The 22,219-nt window shown below is 36.9% G+C and overlaps 1 protein-coding gene across 1 annotated transcript in view; it reads right to left on the bottom strand.

Annotated features, from left to right (window-relative positions):
* Positions 1-7,011: 7,011 nt before the first annotated feature.
* Mrpl13 (mitochondrial ribosomal protein L13) overlaps positions 7,012-22,219 on the bottom strand; it is a 41,089-nt gene continuing 25,881 nt past the window's right edge. The window contains exons 6-7 of the mRNA XM_026393867.2: positions 21,147-21,268; positions 7,012-10,300 (exon numbers count right to left, since the gene is read on the bottom strand). Of these exons, the coding sequence (XP_026249652.1) occupies positions 10,279-10,300; positions 21,147-21,268 (144 nt within the window). The 3' untranslated portion in view covers positions 7,012-10,278. The remainder of the gene's footprint in view (positions 10,301-21,146; positions 21,269-22,219) is intronic.

The following is a 22,219-nucleotide window of genomic DNA, read 5'->3' as shown; positions in this document are numbered from 1 at the left end:
ATAAATGCATAAATACTGCTAGTGGTTTGATTTCTCTCTGTATCTTACTATGCAATGAAAAACACATGCTGACATGGGTAACCATATTTCACTGTTTGTTTCTTTGTTTCATTTCATTTCATTTTATTGATTAAAAGTATCCATGACCAATCTAGTAAAATCCTACTTTGTTAGCCTAACTTAAAGGACATTTTATAATGGAATCCAGAGCAGTAAAAATATTTTCTAAGCTCTAAAATGAACTCTGTGTGGTAACAAAGCAAAAATAAGAGTGAGACAGAAAAAAGAATTATAATTACTGAAGACATTTATCTCTGTTTTTCAGTGTTCTGTCATCTGGCTCAAATTCAGTGAATCCTGATAAAATTGCATCCTGATTATGCTTTAAAAATTATGTCATAAAAGTCATTAATTGGCTCAGCTTTCACCATGAGAAATCATTAATGCTCAGATGTGCTCCATTACTGAGTAGACATTGAAGAGAATTTAGTTTTTCAACAATTCATGTGTTTTCACTTTACCTGTCTTATTTTCATATGCACATTTACAATATGCTTTGAACTGAGAAGTCTGGTGCCCAAAAGGATTGGACTTCACAAAGTTCTTTTTATGAATATTCCAGTATCAGATTTGGATACCACAAGAGAAGTCCTGCTAACTAAATCTCCAATGTCTCTAGCTGCCTGCTGGTATTCTTGGAGTCTGGCTGCAGGTCTTATCTTTGCTTCCACTCTCAAGTGTGAGTAAGTCTTATCAAACAGCAGGAGGCCACAACTCTGGAGATGGGAGCAACAAAAAAGCTAGAACAGTGGATACAGTTCAAAAGCTAGCTGTGCAGGTAGCCATGGCAGTTTGCTGGTATCTTGGGGGAAGTTTACTTTTCTTCTCCTGAAACAGCTACCCATTGTCCATTTCTGCAAATGCTTTCTGAAGGAATTGGGTGGATACTGCATATTGAAGATAGCTTTTAAGGATGGGGAGTGATAAAAGTGACCATTAACTTAGCAGCCCATTCATCCAGCAGCTTGGCAGTGTGGAAATACGCTGATGGTTTCTGCTGTCACATGTCTAGACAGCTCAACAGAGACATTCTGGGTACCAGGAAGATTGTAGTTTGTACATAATTTCTGAATCTGAATATTATGAACTCTTTAAAAATAGATTCTATGTCTATCAAAGCAGGTGTTGCCTGCCGTGGGCTCAGATGTGTTTAGAAGTATTCACCTGATTTATTGCTCGATAAGGACCTCTATTAGCTTGAAGCTGCTGTCCCTACATTCTTTCCTTAACTTAGTGAAAGCCTGGATTCTCACCTCTCTAACTCAGGTATCAGCCAAGAGACACTCATGTTCAAGTCACAGAGAATTTTATATTGGTTGCTGTGCCTGAGAATGCCTGGCTACCACCGATTTTGGGGGGAGGATGCAAATTAGATTCTTTCCCCAGATGTCTACATGCCAAGTTCTCAACAGTGAAACTGGTAATATGGTCTCTTAATGAAGAGAGTTGAGACGTGTAGTGTTGCCATACCTGCTTTTTTTCCCATCTGACACTGTTTGCAGAAGACTCTCAGATCTTGCAAGAGGGTAGAGCCATAAGACAGAAAGTGTTTTATTAGCTTTTTTGTTGTCATGACCAAAAGACCTGACAAAACAATTTAAAGGAGAAGAAGTTAATTTTGGTTCAGGTTTCAGAGATTCATTCCATGGTCAGCAAACTCCATAACTCTGGTGGAAGAAAGCAGCTCAGAAAATGGCAACCAGAAAAGAGGGAGGGTGGGAGGAAGGCAGAGAGAGAGAGAGAGAGAGAGGCACTCTGTTCACCAGAGACAAAACATAAACCCCAAAGGCATGCTCTCAGTGACCCACCTCCTCCATCCACACTACCTGCCTACAGTTACCATCCAGTTAATACACATCAGTAAATTAATCCATGGATTAGGTTAAACTCTCATAATCTAATCATTTTACCTCCGGACATTTTTGTTTTGTCTCACATATGAGTTTTGGGGGACACCTCATATCTAAATTATAACATTCCACCTCTGGGCCCCCAAAGCTCATGCCTATCTCCTAATGCAAAATATATTTAGCCCATTTCTAAGGGTACCCATAGTCTTAACAGTTCCAGCATTGCCCAAAAGTCCAAGACCAAAATCTGAGCTGAGACTCAAGGCAAACTCCTAGCTGTGAATCCCTGTAAAGTTCAAAAGCAAGTTACATAAATCTAATACATAATGACACAGAGTGAACATTTCCATTCCAAAAGGGAGATATAGGAACATAGAAGAAAAGGATGGGTCCAAAGAAAGACTGGAAGTCGGCTAGGCAACAAGTTGTGTAGCTTCATCTCCAGCGTCTAGGGTACATGGCATTGTGATGTTATCTCCTAAGAGCTTGTGTAGCTCTACCCAGCCTGGCTGGAAGCAGACCAAGTGGCCTCTCTTGGATCATGTTCATCAATTTCTGCAGCTCTTCCCAGCAGATGTTCCCCATTATTGGTATCTCTTAATCTTGGGGGTCTCCACTGCAACTTTGGCTTCCTCCTCACTTCCTCATGCATCAATCACCCTCTCAGGGGCAGTCCTCAGGGACTCCAACACTGCTACACTTTGGCTGCACTTACTTTGAAATCTCAGTGGAAGCCTCCATGACCCCTTAAGTCCAGCATCCTGCAAGCCTGCATGCCCAGTTGATGCCAAGGTCTGCCACCATCTTAAGCACAAAATTAAGTTAATCACAGTTATGATCCCACGTTTAGGTACCAACTTCTGTTTTAGTTTGCCTTTTCGTTGCTGTGACCAAAAGGCCTGATGAGAACAACTTGAAGGTGGAAAGTTTATTTTAGTTCAGGTTGCAGAGGTTCAGTCCTCAGTTAACCCACTCGGTATCTCTAGACCTAAAGTGAGGTAGAATATCATGGTGGAAGAGTGTGGTGGAGGAAAACAACTCAGAACAAGGCAACCAGGAAGGGAGGGGGGCGGGGCGGCAGAGGGAGAGAGAGTGTTCTTTTCATCAGAAACAAAACAAAAGCCCCAAAGACACCCCCTAGTGACTTACTTCCTCCAGCCACATTCTGTCTGCCTACTGTTGCCACTTAGACCCTACAAAACACAAAAAGATGAAGTCTACTAACATCCAGAATGAGCTTGAAATTCACTGTAACTGAGACCCCCATCCCTGGCCAACACTTTGTTTGAAGCTTTTCAGAAGATTCAGCTAACCCACTCTCAGACTCCTGACCCATAGAAACTGGGAAACAATATGTGTTGTTTTAATCTGCTAAGTTCGAGATTTGTTAGTAGCATGACTCATATACTGAATATGGCAAATTCAGGGTGGAGAATAAATTTAATATGCATTTTGAATTTCTGACCTGTGCGGGTGACAAAGAAAAGGTGATAGAAAAACAGGTTGAATTTTATATGCAACATGTTATTTGACAAACTGAGAAGATTATCAACTGAAATATCTTTTGCACTTTCTACACTCAAATCAATAGAATTCCGTGTCTTTGAGGAATCTCTCTAAAGGCTGAAAGTGTGTCTCACTAACCCTGCATTCCCTGTGTACTTGTGCATAGAACTTGTGCATAGAATACGTCCAGGAGATGTTTGCACTGATAGCTTTTTTTTTTTTTTGGTCAGGATAAGACATACATACAGAGTTATTTAAAGTTGCACTGTCAAACCCATCTTCATATCACACCAATAAGAAACTGATAATATTCATATATCACACTGGGGTATAAAAGTTCAGATCTAGGAATGTCCCCTGAAAAGAACATATAATCTTCTCTATAAGAACTATAATCTTGTCAGTAGATTAATCATTCATTTGAATTAATGATTTGAATGGAGTACTAGATGGGGCTATGTAGGTAGGTTGGGGGCATGGCTGGAGGAAGTAGATCATCTGTTTGGTTCCCTTTTTCTCTGTTTCTTAGCTGGAGTGAACTCAACAGCTTCTCACTGCCACAGCCTTCTCCCCTGATGTTCTGCCTCACCTCCAGCTCGGCTCAGAGCAAAGGAGTCAGTGGACTATGGACTGAGACCTCTGTAACTGTGAGCCTAAAAACAAACTCTTCCTTCTCTAGTTGTTCTTGTCAGGCATTTTGGTCACAGAGATGCAAAGCTGCCTAACACATGGGGTCAATGGATGAGGTTGTGTCTTAAGGGCTTTGACTGCCCCAAGGATTAAAATTCAGTATCATCGCACCTCTGGCTTAGGCACAGCACACTAAGACATTTCTTTGGGGTAAGTCTGGATTAAACCCCTTGTTTGGGTACTTTCCTTAGGTAGGGATTCAATATATGCCCATTCTCTTCCCTGTTTTACCCTCTTTTTTTAAAATATATATATTTTTAGTTGTAGATGGACCAATACCTTTATTTTATTTGTTTATTTTTATGTGACGAAGGGGATGGAACCCAGTGCCTCATGCATGCTAGGCAAGCACTCTACCACTGATCCACAACCCCAGCCCCTTATTTCACCCTCTTGTTATCTGGGGTGAGAGAGCTCCAGGTGAGTGTCCCACAGGCCAGTTAAAGGATGAAAGTGGATCAACCTGGAGCCATCCTGACTTCTCCTTCTCATTCTTTTCCATTTATCAGAAACCCTACAGGTTCTAAATTAAAAACAGACTCTAACCTCTTTCCCCCACTTCCACTGCTACCACCTGGGCCCAAGATGATTTCTCTTTCACTCCTGGCTAGTGTCTCTACTTCTGCTCTTGTTTCCCTACGGTCAATATCCAGTACTTCAGCCATGACGATCTTCTAAAAGGTAAGCCACTTCATGTCACTCCTTTCAAAACTCCAGAGATTTTACATTTAGAGGATCCTCCTTACCTCTCTAAACTCTATACCTACTATTCACTTCCTGGCTTACTGTTTGTCACACTGGTGTCCATGGAGTTCTCCAAAATATCTGCATGACTCAAATTCTCCTCTCCCAGGTATTCTTCCCTAAAGCTTTTGCTTAGCTGCCACCCTATGTTGTAATATGCCTTACCCTCAGCATTTCTGATGCTCTTTAGCCCTCTTTTCCTCATTGCACTTTGGAAAACTTACATATAAAAATATTGCCTGGGGTGATAGTGCATGCTTGTAATCCCAGCTGCTCAGGAAGCTGAGGCAGGAAGGACCAAGCCAACCTGGGTAGTTTAGTGAAAACTTGTCTCAAAATGAAAAATAAAAAGAACTGACAATGGAGCTCAGTGACAGAGCTTCCTGGAGTTCACTCCCAGTACAAACAAAACAAACCCCACACCTTCTGGCCCCTTTCCACTACTTCTATGCTGGAATACCTCCGTTTAACCCTGTGGAATGTTAATGCACACAACACAAGCAGAGGTTTGAAACATCTAGAACAATTAGTTCTGGGGCTCATGGATTAGACCTGGACCCAAGCTTTAGCATGGAGGTAAGCCCAGCTGAACCTAGTGGAAATCAGTGAAGCTCCATCTATGTTGCACACATGGACACTAAAATAAGTGCAGAAAAGGACCCCAAATTATTATTTTAGGGTGGTGTTATGCACGAATTTTGTGTTAGTAGCTATTTCATCCTTGACACCTACTATTTAACTTGTATAACCCTTATATTTAATATAAAGTACATATCGTCTATTACTTGCCTTCCTTTACTGGAATGTAGCTCCATGATAACATACAATTTTGCTTTATTTACATATGTATCTCAAGCATCTAGGATTCTATCCATGACATGTTATTTGCATGACTGAATGAAATACAGCAGCTGATCCCTTGTTAATACAGACTGGAAGAGTTGGCTGCTTAATCCAAGGTTTAAGCTACTAGAAAAGTGTCTCAAGAATACACATATTCACATTTCTCCCATAATTTCCTGGCTCTGCACACATACCATGCTGGTAATGGTGCACTAATAGTAAAAATAACTGGTAATATCCTTCTAACAAGCTATACCAATATTGTATTTGGACTATGTGAATTTGGCAAAAAATAAACACAGATGCTTTATCCTCAAAATGTCCTCTAAATAGTCAGACTCATTTTAGTGTTGTGATTGCTAAAGAAGATGCCAAATTGCATCATAATTTCAAAGTGTTGATTCTAATGGATTTAGTACAGGCTGATGAGGGGGAGATCTGCAACATCAACTTATAAAGCACAGGTGTTCTACCAGGAATAGAATGGCCTTCTAGCAGACACTGTGCAATGTTTTAATAGGTATTAACTTTGGAATTGAAGTGTGAGGGCAGTGAAAGCAGAGTTAAATCTTGAAGTAAAGATTTGTTTGAAATCAAAGAGGCCCTCATGGCCCAAGTGGCACTGTTACAAATCTGTCTCTTCAGAGGCCCTATTATTCTGTCTTCATGTGGAAAACATATTCTAAACCTTCCTGGCAGGTAGCCTAATGAAAATTGGCCCTCAGGTGGCGCTGACCATCTGTTTTACTGGTAGCCCATCTCAGATTTACATTCTTCCAAGGTGAAGCCCTGAGTGGAGGTGATGCTGCAAAACTACTCAATTCTCTTTATTTTAGATGTTTTGGGCAGAGTAGGAGAAATATCATTTCTCTGCAAGAGCTTGTATTTAAGCTGAAATGAGGCCTTGATGTCTGTCTTGGAAAGCTCATACCATCTTAAATAGGGTTCCATCCAATTCAAACTCCACTTTGTAGAACTTGGCAGCAGAATCACTCCAGGGGCTCCAGCTTTGCAGATTTAGGCCCTGCTACCTGTTCCATGGTTGAGGGCTGGTTAGCCAGTATAGACCTGGACATTAAATGTTGTTCTTAGCTGAACATGGTTAAGCCCTCTTTCCTTCAGAAGGTAGGAAAACAAATCAGTCAACTGCAGCATACAAAAAAGATGAGGCACATGCATAGGGACAGTGTCAGTATTTTGCTTGGAAGAAATTCGTAATAGAAACTATAGCAGGAATCTGGTAACTACAATTTACATTGCATTTTTTTAAACCTCCTTCATTCCCATTAAATCTTACAAGTAAAACAAAATTCTACTGTCTCATCCCTTTTTTTTTATTGGTTGTTCAAAACATTACAAAGCTCATGACATATCATCTTTCATACATTTGATTCAAGTGGGTTATGAACTCCCATTTTTTACCCCAAATACAAGTTGCAGAATCACATCGGTTACACATCCACATTTTTACATAATACCATATTAGTGACTGTTGTATTCTGCTACCTTTCCTATCCCCTACTATCCCCCCTCCCCTTCCCTCTCATCTTCCCTCTCTACCCCATCTGCTGTTATTCAATTGTCTCCCTTGTTTTTTTTTCCCCCTTTCCCCTCACAAACTCTTTTAAAAAAAAATTATTAGTGCATTATACTTGGCAGTGTTTCTTCACTACCAACACAAATCTCTGGGCCTCATGGTCCAATTTATCTAAACCAAAGAGACTTCCTTATTAACCTCACCAATCATACTTCTTAGTAGGCATCTTGTTAATTGGAGTAGAAAAATAGGATAGGAAATAAAAGTCCTGGCAAAGGATGGTTGCAAATATCTCCTCCTGCCAAATCCTGATTAAATCCCTGAGATATTCAGTGCTTGGTGACAAGGACTGACTCTGGCAACAGGTGTGCCCATTCAGGAGGTATTAGTGAGTTGCCTCCTGCGTCAACACAGGTGTGGCAAGGATATGGTACCAGAGTCAGTGTCTCCCACGTGGCCCTGTCTGCTGGGGTGGAAGCAGTGTGACTCTTCAGGACTCTAGGAGTCAGACTAGCAGGAAGATGCAATAAATCAATAGTTACAATGATTATTGTTGTCCCATAGCATGGCACATGCATTCCTAAAAATCCCTGCATAATGAAAGTTTGCCTGCCAAAAATATAAGGGCCATGGGAAAAATGGAGTTGAGGCAGAAAACTAAACACTTGTAGTCTTGTGACACCACGAGTCTAAACACAAATTTCTAATAAAGGGATACTACAGCACATGTTGAATGAGCTTTTAACACATGAAGTTTTCTGGATGGAAGTGTCCATAGTGAAGGGTTGTGGCTTTTGAGTTGAGGGAGCCCCATATGAGCTATGGGGAATTTCCAGCTATGTTGGATGATCATAGTTTTTTAAATGAAGTGACAGGAAGATGGATGTAACCTATTGTCCTGTTTTTAATTGACTTGAACTGGCTTAAAACAGAAACCCAGCTTTTATTGCTTTAAGTATTCCCCATTAAAAAAGTCTGGCCCCAAATTTGACTGTAAGACACAAACTGCTCTCTTCCTGTATGAGGTTAGTAGTTATTTCCAACCCTCTGAAAGTGATTTTCAGTTGTCAGTTCTCTGGAGAGGAGGTAATTATTGGGAAGTTAATATTAAGCTCATTTCTTTTGTTTTTAAGTGTTGTTTCCTATGATGATCAGCATGATCATTAACATCACACTTTCTCTTGTATCAAAACTTTGCAAACGCTGAGAGTTGGAATACAACAAGTTAAATCAGATAGTGCACTTGGGTAAAATGGATAATATCAGGTATAGTATATTCTTCCCAGGCCACTATGCTCAGCAGGATAGCATTTTTCATGTTTACTTTACATTAACCAATAATGCAACACACTTACCTGATAAACAATTGCTTATGAAAAAATGACTTCATCATATAATTTTTGGAAAAATTAGGATTTATTTTTCAGTAAGAATTTATTACTTGAAAAAATGTTCTGGCCAGGCATGGTGGCATGCCTATAATCCTAGTGACTCAGGAGGCTGAGGTAGGAGGATCACAAATTTGAAGCCAGCCTCAGCTACTTAGAGACCACATCTCAAAATAAAAATAAAAAAGGCTGTGGGTGTAGCTTAGTGGTTAAGAGCACCCCTAGGTTCAATCCTCAGTACTGGAAGCAAAGAAGCTCTCTTCTGTTTCTTCATTTTACTTTGATAGGAACTGCTATTCTAGTGGTCCAGTTTCTTCCTCCCTCAGGTGAGCTGTGATTCTTATTTGGCTATTGTGGTTGTATTTCCCAGGGTATGTAATTATTAGGATGTTTTACCACTTTACCTCAGTGACCATGCCGAGTTAATTTGTGTTACCTGTTTCTGTAACAAAATACTTAACATAACCAATTTATAAAAAGGAAAAGTATATTTTGGCTCAGTTTTGAAGGTTTCAGTCCTTGGTCTTTAGCCCTGATGCTTTTGGACTTGGGGCAAGAAGCATGTGGTAGAGCAAAGCTGCTCACTTCCTGACTAGAATGCAAGAGAGATGAAGAGGCTCTGGGGTCCCACTCTCCTGTTCCAGGGCATGCTCCCAATAAGTGGAAGACCCCCGCTAGGTTCTACTTCTTAATGTTTTCACTACCTCCCAATAGCACTATGCTGAGGCCCAAGCCTCTAACCGGAGGATCTAGGACATTCTGGATCTAAACTATACTACTTTCTGTGTGCCTAATTTTAAATAGGGGGAAAAAAAAACAAACTATATGTCTATTATACGGCTGATGTAGAGATTAAATAAATTAACTCATATGACATTGCTCTTCCTGGTACACAGCAGGTGCTTCTTACTCTACAATAGACTATATGCTCTTTGGTAGGGAAAGGAAATATGAGAGACATATGTGGTTTCTGTTTTCTCAGTGCCTAGCACTGTGCCTGGCATTATAGCAGCAGTCGGTATGTTTGCTGAATAAATCAGAAAGTCACTCCTTGATTGGTAAGATAGGGGAAGAGAAGGAAAAACCACAAAAATGCCACCATAAAAATGCACTGACATCTTAATTTCTAGAGAGGATATTCTTCTAGGGATATTTACCCCAGCACTCCAATCTAAGTGTCCAGCATGGAGGTGAAAAGAACCAACAGAGGGAATATGGAGAACAGTGCAGAGTTGGCAAACAACAACACAGGTATGGCAGGGAGAGTTCTAGGGAGTAGACAGGCATTCTATTATCTTGGAGTCACAAAATCAAAAGGCTATCTGGGACACAGAAAAAGATGACAGTCTGCCTTACTGAGCTGACAGGATGAGCTTAGCTGGATAGGAGGATAGACAGAATAGCCAATAAAGGAAAAGCAAAGGAGGTGCCTCTTCGTGGGGCACAAGAAGAGTGTTCTAGAACTTGAGAAAATCCAGAGATGGGCATTATTTTGGTACTTACTACCAGGAAGCAGTTTTATTTCGATCATTACATAACAAAACAATTCTATAAAATAACGAGTCTTAGTGCAGTTTCCTGAAGCAGTTGTTTCACTGTTCTAGGGCAGAGAAACTTATCAGGAAGAAGCCTACATCGCTTCACTGTAATTTTCCTTCTCTTAGATCCGATAATCTTCAGGCCTGAAAGATATTAAAAAAAAAAAAATCAACATTCATCTCTTCATGAATCATTATTTTTTTCTAACTAAGGAAGGGAGATTATTTCTCCAATTTACAATGAAAGCAATGATTCACTGAAAAATTCTACAAATATTGCATCTAAATATATGGTAAAAAACACTAAAGCCAAAACATCACAAAATAGAAAATTTAAATGACAATCTGAAGTTCTTTTGAAAACACAAGGTCAACTTGTGCCTATGTATGTATGTATGTGTGTGTATATATATATATATATATATAGTTACTGAATAATTTACATCTCTGCTCCACTTTTGAACAGTTTCTCATTAAACTCTTCTCACTGTAATCTTTAGGAGTTTAAAATCACATAAAAAATAGATTTGCCATACAAATGCAGATTTTAAATGTGCAATTTCCCTATTTATATTATTTTATCATTTGCTAGATTTAATTTTCATTATGATACATAAACAACATGAATATCTAAACACCAGGCCTTTGATATTTTTACAAATGTACAATTGATTTTCCCTCATTTATATACTTACAGTAAAGTATATAAGTATTATATACTTTATAATAGAAACCTGAGAGTCACTTCCTTTAGAACATATTAAAACAAGGAAAATTAGGAAAGTGTTAAATCTAACAATAGATAAAACAAAGAAAAGAATCATAACAGATAAAAGGAAGAATAAGAAATTATAAATTGTCCCCAAATTTAAAATGTTCTGTTGTCTTTCAGTTGGGTATTTGTAGTTACTAAGCTCTCGTAGAATTTTCTGAAGGAGAATAGTAACATTTACATTAAATAGATATTTTTGAAACAACTATAAAAATATCTTAATTTGAGTTCTTTTAAAAAGTAGATATACTCTGTTTGCCCTGAAATGACTTATCTATTCCATTTCCACATTTACAGTATATTTTCTTAAATGGAATACTCATAAGGTATCAGATAGCCCAGCTAAGAAGACCAACTGTCTACTGGCTCAGGAAAAAGAGCTATATTAATTTGAAATTGTTTTATTGTTAAGCTGAGGACCACAGGCACTGATCTGGGAAGCGAGCCAGGTATGCTTTACCATATCAGCCATCTATAACAACAAGAGAAAACTGCAGAGTTTTGTCACTGTATTTTTGAAATCTCTTTCCAAATGTAAAAACTGCAACCAAAGTCTGAGAAATGAAAATGGGATAGGATAGCTAAAAGTGGCCCCAATGTGTACCCATTTAACCTTTGCTATTTAACTCAATACAACTAAAGCAACTCCTAGTTAAATGACACCAGTACATTTGAAGAAGCAATTTATTCTTTTATACAGCTGGTTCACATAATTGCAAAGGAGCTGGTGGTGATGCAACTGGAAAAAAATCTTCTGAGTTAATTTCCCACAAGAAATCTCTGCAATTCCACTCAATAAAATTAAATGTGTTTGGTCAGTCACTAGTTGTTTCCACAACAAAGGTTAATTTGTTAAGTCAAAATGAAATGATGATACCACCTTTTAGTAGAATTTAGAGGCAGAATTAGAAATGTGGGAGAAGTGTGTAATCTGCTAGATAAGGGCATGTGGATACTGACCCCAAGGCAAGGGGAGCTGGATGAAGCCTTGATTTGTTACAAGCAGATATTTTTTTTAAGAGGAAGTGAGGAGGATGGAGATGAGGGTTCTGTTAGGGCTGCAGCAGTAGTGAGTGAAAAGAAAGGTCAGGTTCAGAATTTTGGAAGCAAAGAGTAACAGTTGGTCTACGGGGTGGGTGGAAAGGGGAAGGTGGGGAAAGGGCCAGGGAGGTGAGGGAAGAAGGAGCTACTAGAAGTTGAGGATTCAAAGACAATTACTAATTTTCAGCTTGAAGAACTCAGTGAATGGCTGTGCTATTTTTCAGGATAGGGGACAGGATTGATTTTGAGCATGATGAGTTTGACATTTAAGAGAACTAAGACAGGGAGGAATAAATCTCTAACAGATTCCTTGTCTTCCATCTCACTTCTCCATATCATGTGACTTTGCTTAAAACTGTCAAAGGCCCTCTCTTGCCTTAGCACAGTTCAACTTCTCCAGAATTAAACATATAATCCATGACATGGCCTCAGCTAACCTCTCTGAGTCACTCTTATTATATCCTGTCTTTCTGCACCCCAGTCCCTCCACACTGCCTGCTATTTCACAGATAAAAACCTCCGCAGTGCTGGATTTGACTCGGGTACTTGAAATGCCCTCTGCTTGGAATCTCTTATCTTTTCTCTGCTGGCAAACTTGACTAATCTTCCAAAATTCACCTCAAAGGTTACATCTTCTGGCAAGCTCTTCCCTACTTTCCCTCTCTCTCTAAGCCAGGCAGGCCTCCTTTGTCTGTGATTCCCAGAAAACTTCTTGTGTACTTCTACCAGTGTTTCTTAAATTATACTTGCTTTTACTTACTTGTGCCCAATGTTTATTAGGTGTCACGAAGTGTAGCAACTACTTCAGGTTAATTATTTTACTTTATCCTCACAACCACTTTGAAAGAAAGACATTGCTATTAAACTGCCTTTGCACTGACAAAACTGAGGCTGAGTGGCTCAGTAACTTGTTAATGATACAGAGCTAGGAAGCAGATGGCAGGGATTTGATGGCAGATCACGTGATTCCAGTGCTTGCAAGGGCCATTTTACTCCATTTGACTCCTATTAGACTGCCAGTTCCTTCGGTGGCAGAGTCCCATCATGATTGATCTTTCATTCCCAGCAACAAGCATAGTGCTTGGCAGAGTGTGGATGCCTGGTAACCTGTCATGCAGCATAGCTACTGCCTTTGTTATGCCACTTTGTTTACAAATCCATCCTTTCCTCTTCCTCCTGACACATAATCAGGGTTTTTTTTTCTGATAATTAGCTTGCTCTCAAGGAGAGGATGGGGGGGGACAGTGTCATGGCTATGGGACTAGATTCTAGACACTAGTATAGCTAGAAACATCCTTTCGTAGTGGAGGCAATTAACAACATCATATGACTTCTGAAGGTTCCCATGTGGGGAAAAGAGGTTTGCACTAAAAATGACTCTCTTTTTCTATTTCAAACACAAAAGTAAGCACACATAAAACTTACTTGCACTGCTTACTCCCTTCCACTAAAAGAAGAAAACCTATGATAATATAAAAAAGTGATGGAAGAGCTATTTTCTTTGATGTTTCTCAAACTTGAGTGGGCACAGAGATCAAGTAAAAATGTATCTCTGATTTCATTTATTCTGCAGCAGGTTCATGGTTCTGTATTCCTAACATGTTCCACACGACAAAATGCTGGTTCACGTCCCTCACTCTCTAGCAAGGGTTAAGCTCAGACCTCGGACAGAGCTCCTTGGTGACAGAAGGAAACAATTTCTTGACAAAGTTTAAAAATAAAATAAGTACTTCAGAAAGTCAATTTTTAAAACTCTGCTGTGCCTAACAGAAGGCAACAGGCTTCCTCAGCTAGAGGTGACTCCATTTGAGATAAAGTATCTTTCCTGGCTCTTTACTAACAGAGGACTACATTCACATGCAGTATTGTGTTTTTCTGATACAATACATGTCTTAGTGATAATAACCTGTAATAAGGCTGGCTACTGAAATTTCTTTGGTGTCCATCATCAAAGAGAGATTAAATTGTAGTCTAAGTACCTTTAGTATCAAGTAAATTTCACTATATTTAGGTTCTTTAAAAGATGGGGACCCCTGTGGTAAAAATAAATAACTAGAATTGAATTATCAGATTATCTTGCTTACATATCTATCCTATTCTGCCTGAAATCTGCCTAATCTTTTTATTACATTAAGTAAATTTTAAGGCAAAAAATCTGGCATCCATTGTGCTGCTTTTCATCTGCTTAAATATCTGAATTTTACTAAAATGACTTGAGTTTCTGCCAGAGGGATGATGGGTGAATTTGTATTCTACTTTTGTCCTAATTCTCTGTAACTCTTTCAATGGAAATAACCAATTATCAACTTTTAAAAGGCATTATGCAATGTTAATGTATTTGTTAATGGCAATAGCATTCTTAAAGTGATCTTAGGTAATCTTTGGAGAGAGATTTCAAATCCTTTACAGAAACCTAATGCCTACTTATTTTTATGGGTTTTGATGAAAATCATAAAAATTTACTCCTCAGCAGAAATATAGGTTGTATTTTAACAAAATTACCATGATCTTTCTTTAGATATGTAACATAAAGTATTCAAATTTATATATATCAGTTGCATTAGAGCAGACTATTAAGGAAAAATTGTACCTTAGCTGAAGTTATTAAGAAAGTGTTAAAAAGCAGCAAAGACCAAAATATAAATATAAACTATAACAATTAAAAATCAATTTCTATCTTTTACAGAGAATTTGATTCCATCTATTTGTTCAGGCATTCTTTCATTCAACACATATTTATTGAGTGGTCTGGTGCTGCTATGGCTACAGGAGTAGAGTAGTGTCAGGAGAAAGAGAGATTCCTAACAGATATTAATATGTAATATATATATAATATATAATATAGCTATAACATATAATAGATTTTATACAATTCATTAATCATATGCACACAGATATTTTGACCTTTGAAGAAAAAGGTAAAAGTTTCCACTTTCATGTGTACTTAGGATATACTTGGAAGATTTTTGAATCTTCCAAGAATGATCGAACATAAGATTTTCTTTAATTCATTTTCTGTATTTTTCATAGCTAGCAAATGTTCCATAGCAACAATCTATTTGGCCAATAATATTCAACACCAACAGAAAATTGCCTTTAAACAACATAATTTTTTTAAAAATTACTTTTTTTGAATGAGTAAACACCATCAAAAGGGCTTGTCTGAGCCATAGAAAATATTCTAGTTTCCTTGAAATTGCTCTTAACTGTTCAAATCACACCACATGTTATGTAATTGTTTTGTAGGGTAAATCCTTTATCACACATGTCTCTATGCAAAACATCACCTGACACCTATTAAATTAACAGGCACACTGCAGAAATGCACAGATTCAAATTTAGAATATGGAAATGATAGAGGTCAACACATTTATATTATTCTGAAAATGGCATCATTTTTAAAAAGAATCTTTTGACTTCAAAAAAACTTTAAGAGATTATAGTGGATATTGTATACTGGTGGAAAGAATGTATGTAGTTTGCAAATACAAGGAAACAAGATTATTTAGCACAATGTTTATACTGCAGTTAAATTAGTGACAATATATTAGTCCTAACATAATTTATTTTCTAAAAAAAAAGCATTCATATCTCAGTTGTAAATCTAAGAAACTGGGCATAACTTAAGTTTAATAAATCTCTTCTTCTCCCTTAGTTCTGGTCTCTGTTAGTATAATACTTATTCTAGACACCATTTAAAAGACTACAATAAAATCTGAACAGTGACATAGTCTGAAAAAAACAATAAAAAGTCAGTTTAATTGAGTTTTAAGTCACTTCTATTGCACAGACAGAATTCGTAGAATAAACCATTCCAGGCAGTCTGGAACAGCACACGGTTCTTAAATGTGTTAGCTGGACAGGGAAAAGTAAATTTCAGTGATGGCACTTTATATGCATTTCCGTCAGGCACTCAGCTTTCTCATACCCTGATCACACTGTGCTTTAAAACAATCTAAAATCACATGATTGTTTATCATGTTTAAAATTCAAATTTGTTTTTTAATTAAATTGGAAAGGAAGTGCCATTACATTCAATTATCACTTTTAAAAATCAGAATCTATATTGGCTAGGGCTTGTAAATGATCTGTTTTTTTTGTTGTTTTAAATAGATTCCTTTTTTATTTCAACAACCAGTCTTGACCTGTTCATATCAAAGAACACTACCACTTAGAATACCTAATTTGAACAAACTCAGCAGCACTGGAAATACTGAGGACTATGGCTTAAGCCAATGCTGAGCTGGTTGAAATGGATGGGAAAGTTGGAAAGTAACCTTGTTCCCTAAGTCCAGCTAATAACTTCTGACTGTAAAGAGCAGCAAATTAAGTTAAATCTTCTGGGAAAATGCCACATGACTAGACTAGCATAAAATTATGGAAAATCTTAAAGCTGTCCAGACCCCAGCTCCTTATGGGATTGGAAAAGGTAAAAATCCTTCTTTACTGTGTTTTAACTCTCTGATCTAAAGCACTTTTTCTAAAGACATAGGTACAATTTTTTGCTCAGCATCACTTAAAACTTTGAGGATTAATAGCTTTCATATTAGGGAGCATACACTACCTTAAGTCCTTATTCTCTTTTAGAGCTGCAGACTGAAGAATGCTCAACAGTGCCCTTTTCCAGGGTTACAGTTCTCAGCTGCTGGAGCCCTGCTTTCCTTTTACCTAGCTGGATGGAGTGCCTATTGAACTCTAATCCTAATCCTAACCACTGGAAAGAAAATTACAGAGCCAGTCATGACCATCCTCACACCTTCATCTTTTCCACCCATCTCTCCTTTGCAGGCACACTTCTGTAACACACTCTGTAAAAAGTAAACACCAGGAATATGGATTTTCATTATAAATATGTATTTTCGAACATTCATTAATACTGAAACTTTTCACATTTAAGTTTCTCTATAAAGGTTGAGAGTTTTGCTTAAAATAAAGCATTACTGAATTAATGAGTAAGAAATCATAATGAGAAGCAATTTGAGACTTCCCATCTATGTAGATTTTCCTAAGAAAAAATCTCACCTCATAATTTCATAAAAATTGGAAATAAAAAATTTAAATAACCTGTTATTTTTAGTCTACATAATAAAAAAATTTGATTACAGTGATAGCATTATAATTTTCATGATAGAGTTCTGTAATGTGTTGGCAAAATTGCAACAGTTATGAGGATAATTATTGATAGTATTAAAATGAGTTATCCATTTAAAAGTTAACAGTTTCAGGCAGGTGAACTATAATGAAAGGACAGTCCTATTGTTTTTCCTTTCCTTTCATAAAAAGAAATTCTAAGTGCAATCCCCATATCACCACTTACTCATGGAAAACACACATCTGCTCTGTACCACCAAGAGAAATAAGATATCTCATAACATTTTCTTGCAAAATTCATATATTCATGAAGTGTAAAAAAATACTAATATGCCAAATATATATTCACTAACTGAAGAAGTGAGATGAATGGCCAATACTACCCATATAGGAAAATAGCTTTTAAAGAAATTATTTATAATTTTGTCATAAATATCTGTTCCATTCTTTGTTTTTCCCCATTACTTTAAAAATGACTGCACAATTAATAACTAGCAAAAGAAAATATAACATATGTTAAAATTAGAGCTGCAAATATACAAGCTTTGTCAGTGACTTAAAATTATTTAAATTCCCAACTATGGTAGGTTTTAATTAAAACAATTCTATTAATCATCTACAGGACTCAAAGCTTAGCCTGACAATTATTACTGTTGCTCAAAAGTTTCTAACCTCTAATAGAAAAGTCAATGAGCTTTCCTTTTACCAAAAGTTAACAAAAGTACCAATGATGATGTATACATTTATATTATAAATGTATTTTAAGTTTTATTGCTAAGGAAAAAAGAAAAACAAAAGCAAGCTATTTTTGTGTCTGTTTACTTGTGGTGAAATTCAGGTATATGTGTTCCAGTCAAGTCTCTGCAGATTCATCATCAGATTTATGTTGAATAAATTCCAGTTAGTACATTCCAAAGGAAGATTATATTTTTGGCTTAGCTATTTTGGGTGGAGCAAAAGCATATTTTAAGTAGGTTCCTCCAGAAGGAGAAACTATACTTCTTCCTGTAAAGGCAAGCCTTCCAATAATGAGAAATTCCATTTCCAATGCACTGAATGGCCTGGTGTATCAGATATTTTAATTCTAATTTTAAAGTATAAGACCTTTAGGAAATAAACAATGAAGGTGATATGGTCCAGTAAGTTGCTAACCACATTGTGTCTACTGAAATTAAATTTATTAAAATTACATTCAATAAAAAGTTCAGTTCCTCACTCACGCCAGCCACGGTACAAGTGCTCAGGAGCCACATGTGGCCAGTAACTCTATATGAAGTTCAGCTATAAAGCTTTCTTATTGCAGAAAGTGCAACTGAATAGTCTTGAACTGAAAGATCATCTATTTCCTAGACAAGGTTTTTGGTGAACCAAAAATGACTTATTCTTTTCCTGGTCACATGATTTTCATGTAACAAGCTAACTGGACTTGATGACACCTGCAATATGCAAGGAGAATGACATTGTGAATTATTTGCATTAAATGATTAGTATACCTATGCTGTGATATACTCTTAAGTTTCAGTAAATGTATTTCCACTTTATTAGTCTGGAAACACAAGTTAACATATGTTGTGTGACAAGTAATGAGAAAAGATCACAACATTAATAAAGTGTAAAGGAAAGCCTGGTGTCTAATGCATATTCCTGTCACAGGGAACTCTAGAATGAAAAGAAAGGACAAGAAAACTCATTCCTGGGGTAGTAACTAAAAATGCATCAAGTAGCTCTAAGTTTGTCTAAAAGTCTCTAAAAGCCCTTCCTAATCCTATTAACATAATGAACAGTCACCTTTCAGTTTGTTTTAAAACAGCAAGAATTGCTAAGTAAAATAAGTGTTGTGTTTTCATTTGATTATAATAACACTAAATATAATTTGTTGTAAATGGTTAGTATATGATTGCACTGCTTTGACTGAACTGATTTAAAGCACATTTCAGCATTCTACCCACCTCTATATAAACACACACACACACACACACACACACACACACACACATATATACACACATACATAAATAAAACTCAAAGTTCATATTGTGGTCACATATTTAATAGTACCTTTGGTAATTATAGTTAAAAAAAAAAGGTGTAACAACCCTCTTGACTAGGAATATACACTCATTTATGATGGTGTGTCTTTAAGAATATGTGACATACCTATATTTACAGAATTTGTTACAGGAAGGTAACATGCCAAAACTTAAAGAACTACTTTAAATTCCTTTTTAGTATATAGTTTATCAAAACATAATATTTGAGAATGGCTTATAACTTAGGTGCACTTATATAAAATACATTAGCAAGCATGCTAAAACAATATGAATTTGTAAAAGCAAAAAAATTCCCTACACAAAACCTGGCGAACACTTCCAGTGCACTCCATTTTTGTGCACATTAGCTCACTCCTTACTGCAATCCTCTAATAAATGAATTAGCTCCATTTCACAGTGGAAGACATTGAATCAGACAAGGAAATGGACTCAGAATGAAAACACCGAGGACCTACAATGTGCCAAGTATGAAGAGTTGGGGATATAAATTCTGAACCAGATGATGCCTCCTCAACCCTTAAAGCTGTTCAGTACTTAGAACATCACCAAAACTTTGTCTTGTTTGGCACATTTAGTATTTGATAATCACTGTTAACAAGGAGCACTTAGCAGAGTAGCTGGAAGAAAGACCTAGGAGCTAGTCATCTTCAGCTTGAATCCTAACCCACCACTCACAATTACATCATTTTAGACATTACTTTATCTTCTATGCCAATACTTTTTCCTTCATAAAAAACAGGGATAAAAATTGTAATATAATGTTCACGAATTTGCTCAGAAACAGGTCATTAATCCATGTAAAGCACACCGTAAATGTTTTATTAGTTATTTATTTATTTTTGGTACCAGGGATTGAACTCAGGGGCACTCAACCACTGAGTCTATTTTATTTAGAGATAGGGTCTCACGGAATTGCTTGACACCTCGCTGTTGCTGAGGTTGGCTTTGAATTTGCAATCCTCTTGCCTCAGCCTACTGAGCCATTGGGATTATAGGCTTGTGCCACTGTGCCTGACCACCTTGTTATTTTTATTGCTATTTATGCAGTGATAAATAATACATATGAATATAAATAAATGAGATTTTCTATATAGGGAAATATATTATTATTAAATATATATATTATACATACATATATATTAAATATATGATTCTATACTATGAAAAAATAAAGTGTGTTTTACTTCATATCTTCTAGATATTCTTTTCTAACTTCACTTATAAAAGCTGATAATGGAGATTCTGTATCTGCATTAATCCATTCAACAAATATTTGTTGAGTACAGTAATCAGAGATACTTAACGTGTAGGGTACAGTAATCAGAGCTGAAGAAGACAAGCATGTAGTTCCCTCATGAAATCTAGACATTAAGCAGAAAATCACACAAATATTTGATTACATTAGAATAAACACAGCAAATGAAAAGTAAAGTATACAATGAGACCCTATAATGAGGAGACTAAACCAGTTTAAACACTACAGGAAGCACTGTTTGCGGAGTGACATTTAGAGCTGCATCGTCTGTATATCCCAGGCAAAGAAGCCTGGAAACAATTAGATGGGAGATAGCCTGTCAAATCTTAGCAGCTTTATGGATTTTAGATAGAGGAAATTGTATGGAAGAGAGGAAAAAGATTTTGTTTTTCTATTTGGATCAAGACTAAAATTCCAGAATTAATGACTTTTCATTAGATGATATTCTTGGCTTAAGAAGCAATAAGAAAAACAGAATTCCTTCGTTTTAGGTTGATGACAATGCATTTATCATTCCAAAAGACTACAGTCTATCCAGGTAGGGAGATCCCAAATGAAATACCTGACATCATCCTTGCACTTTCCTAGCAAGATGGTCAGGGTTCTGACATCTAACATCTGGAGGTTATTTGCAAGTAGTAGCTGCTGAGTTCTCAAGGGAGTAAAAACATGAACTGGCTCTTCCTACCCTAAAAGATCTTATCATTTAGCTGAAGACAACAAGGGTACCAAGTTCAACTTCAAAAATAAAAAAAAGAAGAAAGGAGAAAAGACACTTACGGAGACCATACTCTCGGGAAAGCCTCTACTTCTTCCGGGGTGTATTCATCTAGACGTTTTGGAATTTTCCGAGGCTGAGGCAGCTCTTCCACTAAATTCTTAAGAATATCTTCTGGAATATCCTATGTTAAACACATTTGAGGCTTAATTTTCTTAAAACATCTTTCTTAATAATAAGTTAATAATACTTAGTACTAGAAAATATGCAAAAGATGTTTATAGGATGAGAACAATATAATCTTAAAACTCATTGTCTAAATCTCTGAAAAGCAAAATGGACCAGTAATATAAGTAATTGTATTACAACAATATGCTTTACTTTGTCTATAAAATACATCATTTAATTTACCTCTCTTTTCAATTACAGGAAGGTGCTGCCTTAGTTCATTCTCATGCTTTCTCATCTGATGAGTGGATGTGTTGGGTCTACTGTATCCAGTACCACTACCTTTCAATTTGCACTTCATGTTATTGCCAGAAAAAAACTTTGAAAATTAAAATCTGCTGGATCTTTAGGCTGTTTATTTATCAAAGAAATATTTACTGAACTTTTTTTATGAACCAGAAATTATGTTTGGTGCTGAGTATATAAAGAAAAATCAGAGATCATGACTTCTAAAGGTTTACTCTTCTCAAAAAGTCACCTCTCAAGCTTAAGTTTGTCAGGAGGGAGCTCTAACTCCCTCGATAAACTTCCTCAACTAAAGCAGCATCCTTGCTCTTAGCTTGCCTCTGACCTCACTTCTCCCCACACTCTGGAAGTTTCTGACTTAACCACTCCTCATCTTTCATGCACTGGTTGAACTCAACTGCACTGCCTTTCTTTGTGGCATTTCCTCTGTGCAGAACTACTTCCTTCTATGCCCACATGCTCATAAAAACGAAGAGAAAAGATGGAAAACTGGCCTGACAATAGTGGGCAGAATGGACTGCAGTGGGGAAAAGCAGAAGACAAGGAAAAGAGGTCAGCAGCTATTCTAGTAACCAAAGTAAGACATAAAAAAGACTGAATTTGGGGAATAAAAAGTCAACACAAGAATAAAGTATATCAACTAAGAGATATTATAAAAAAG

The sequence above is a fragment of the Urocitellus parryii genome, chromosome 7 (assembly GCF_045843805.1).
Source record: "Urocitellus parryii isolate mUroPar1 chromosome 7, mUroPar1.hap1, whole genome shotgun sequence".
Lineage (NCBI taxonomy): Eukaryota > Metazoa > Chordata > Mammalia > Rodentia > Sciuridae > Urocitellus > Urocitellus parryii.
Note: the sequence above shows the minus strand (reverse complement) of the source record. Positions and strands in the feature narration are given on the sequence as shown.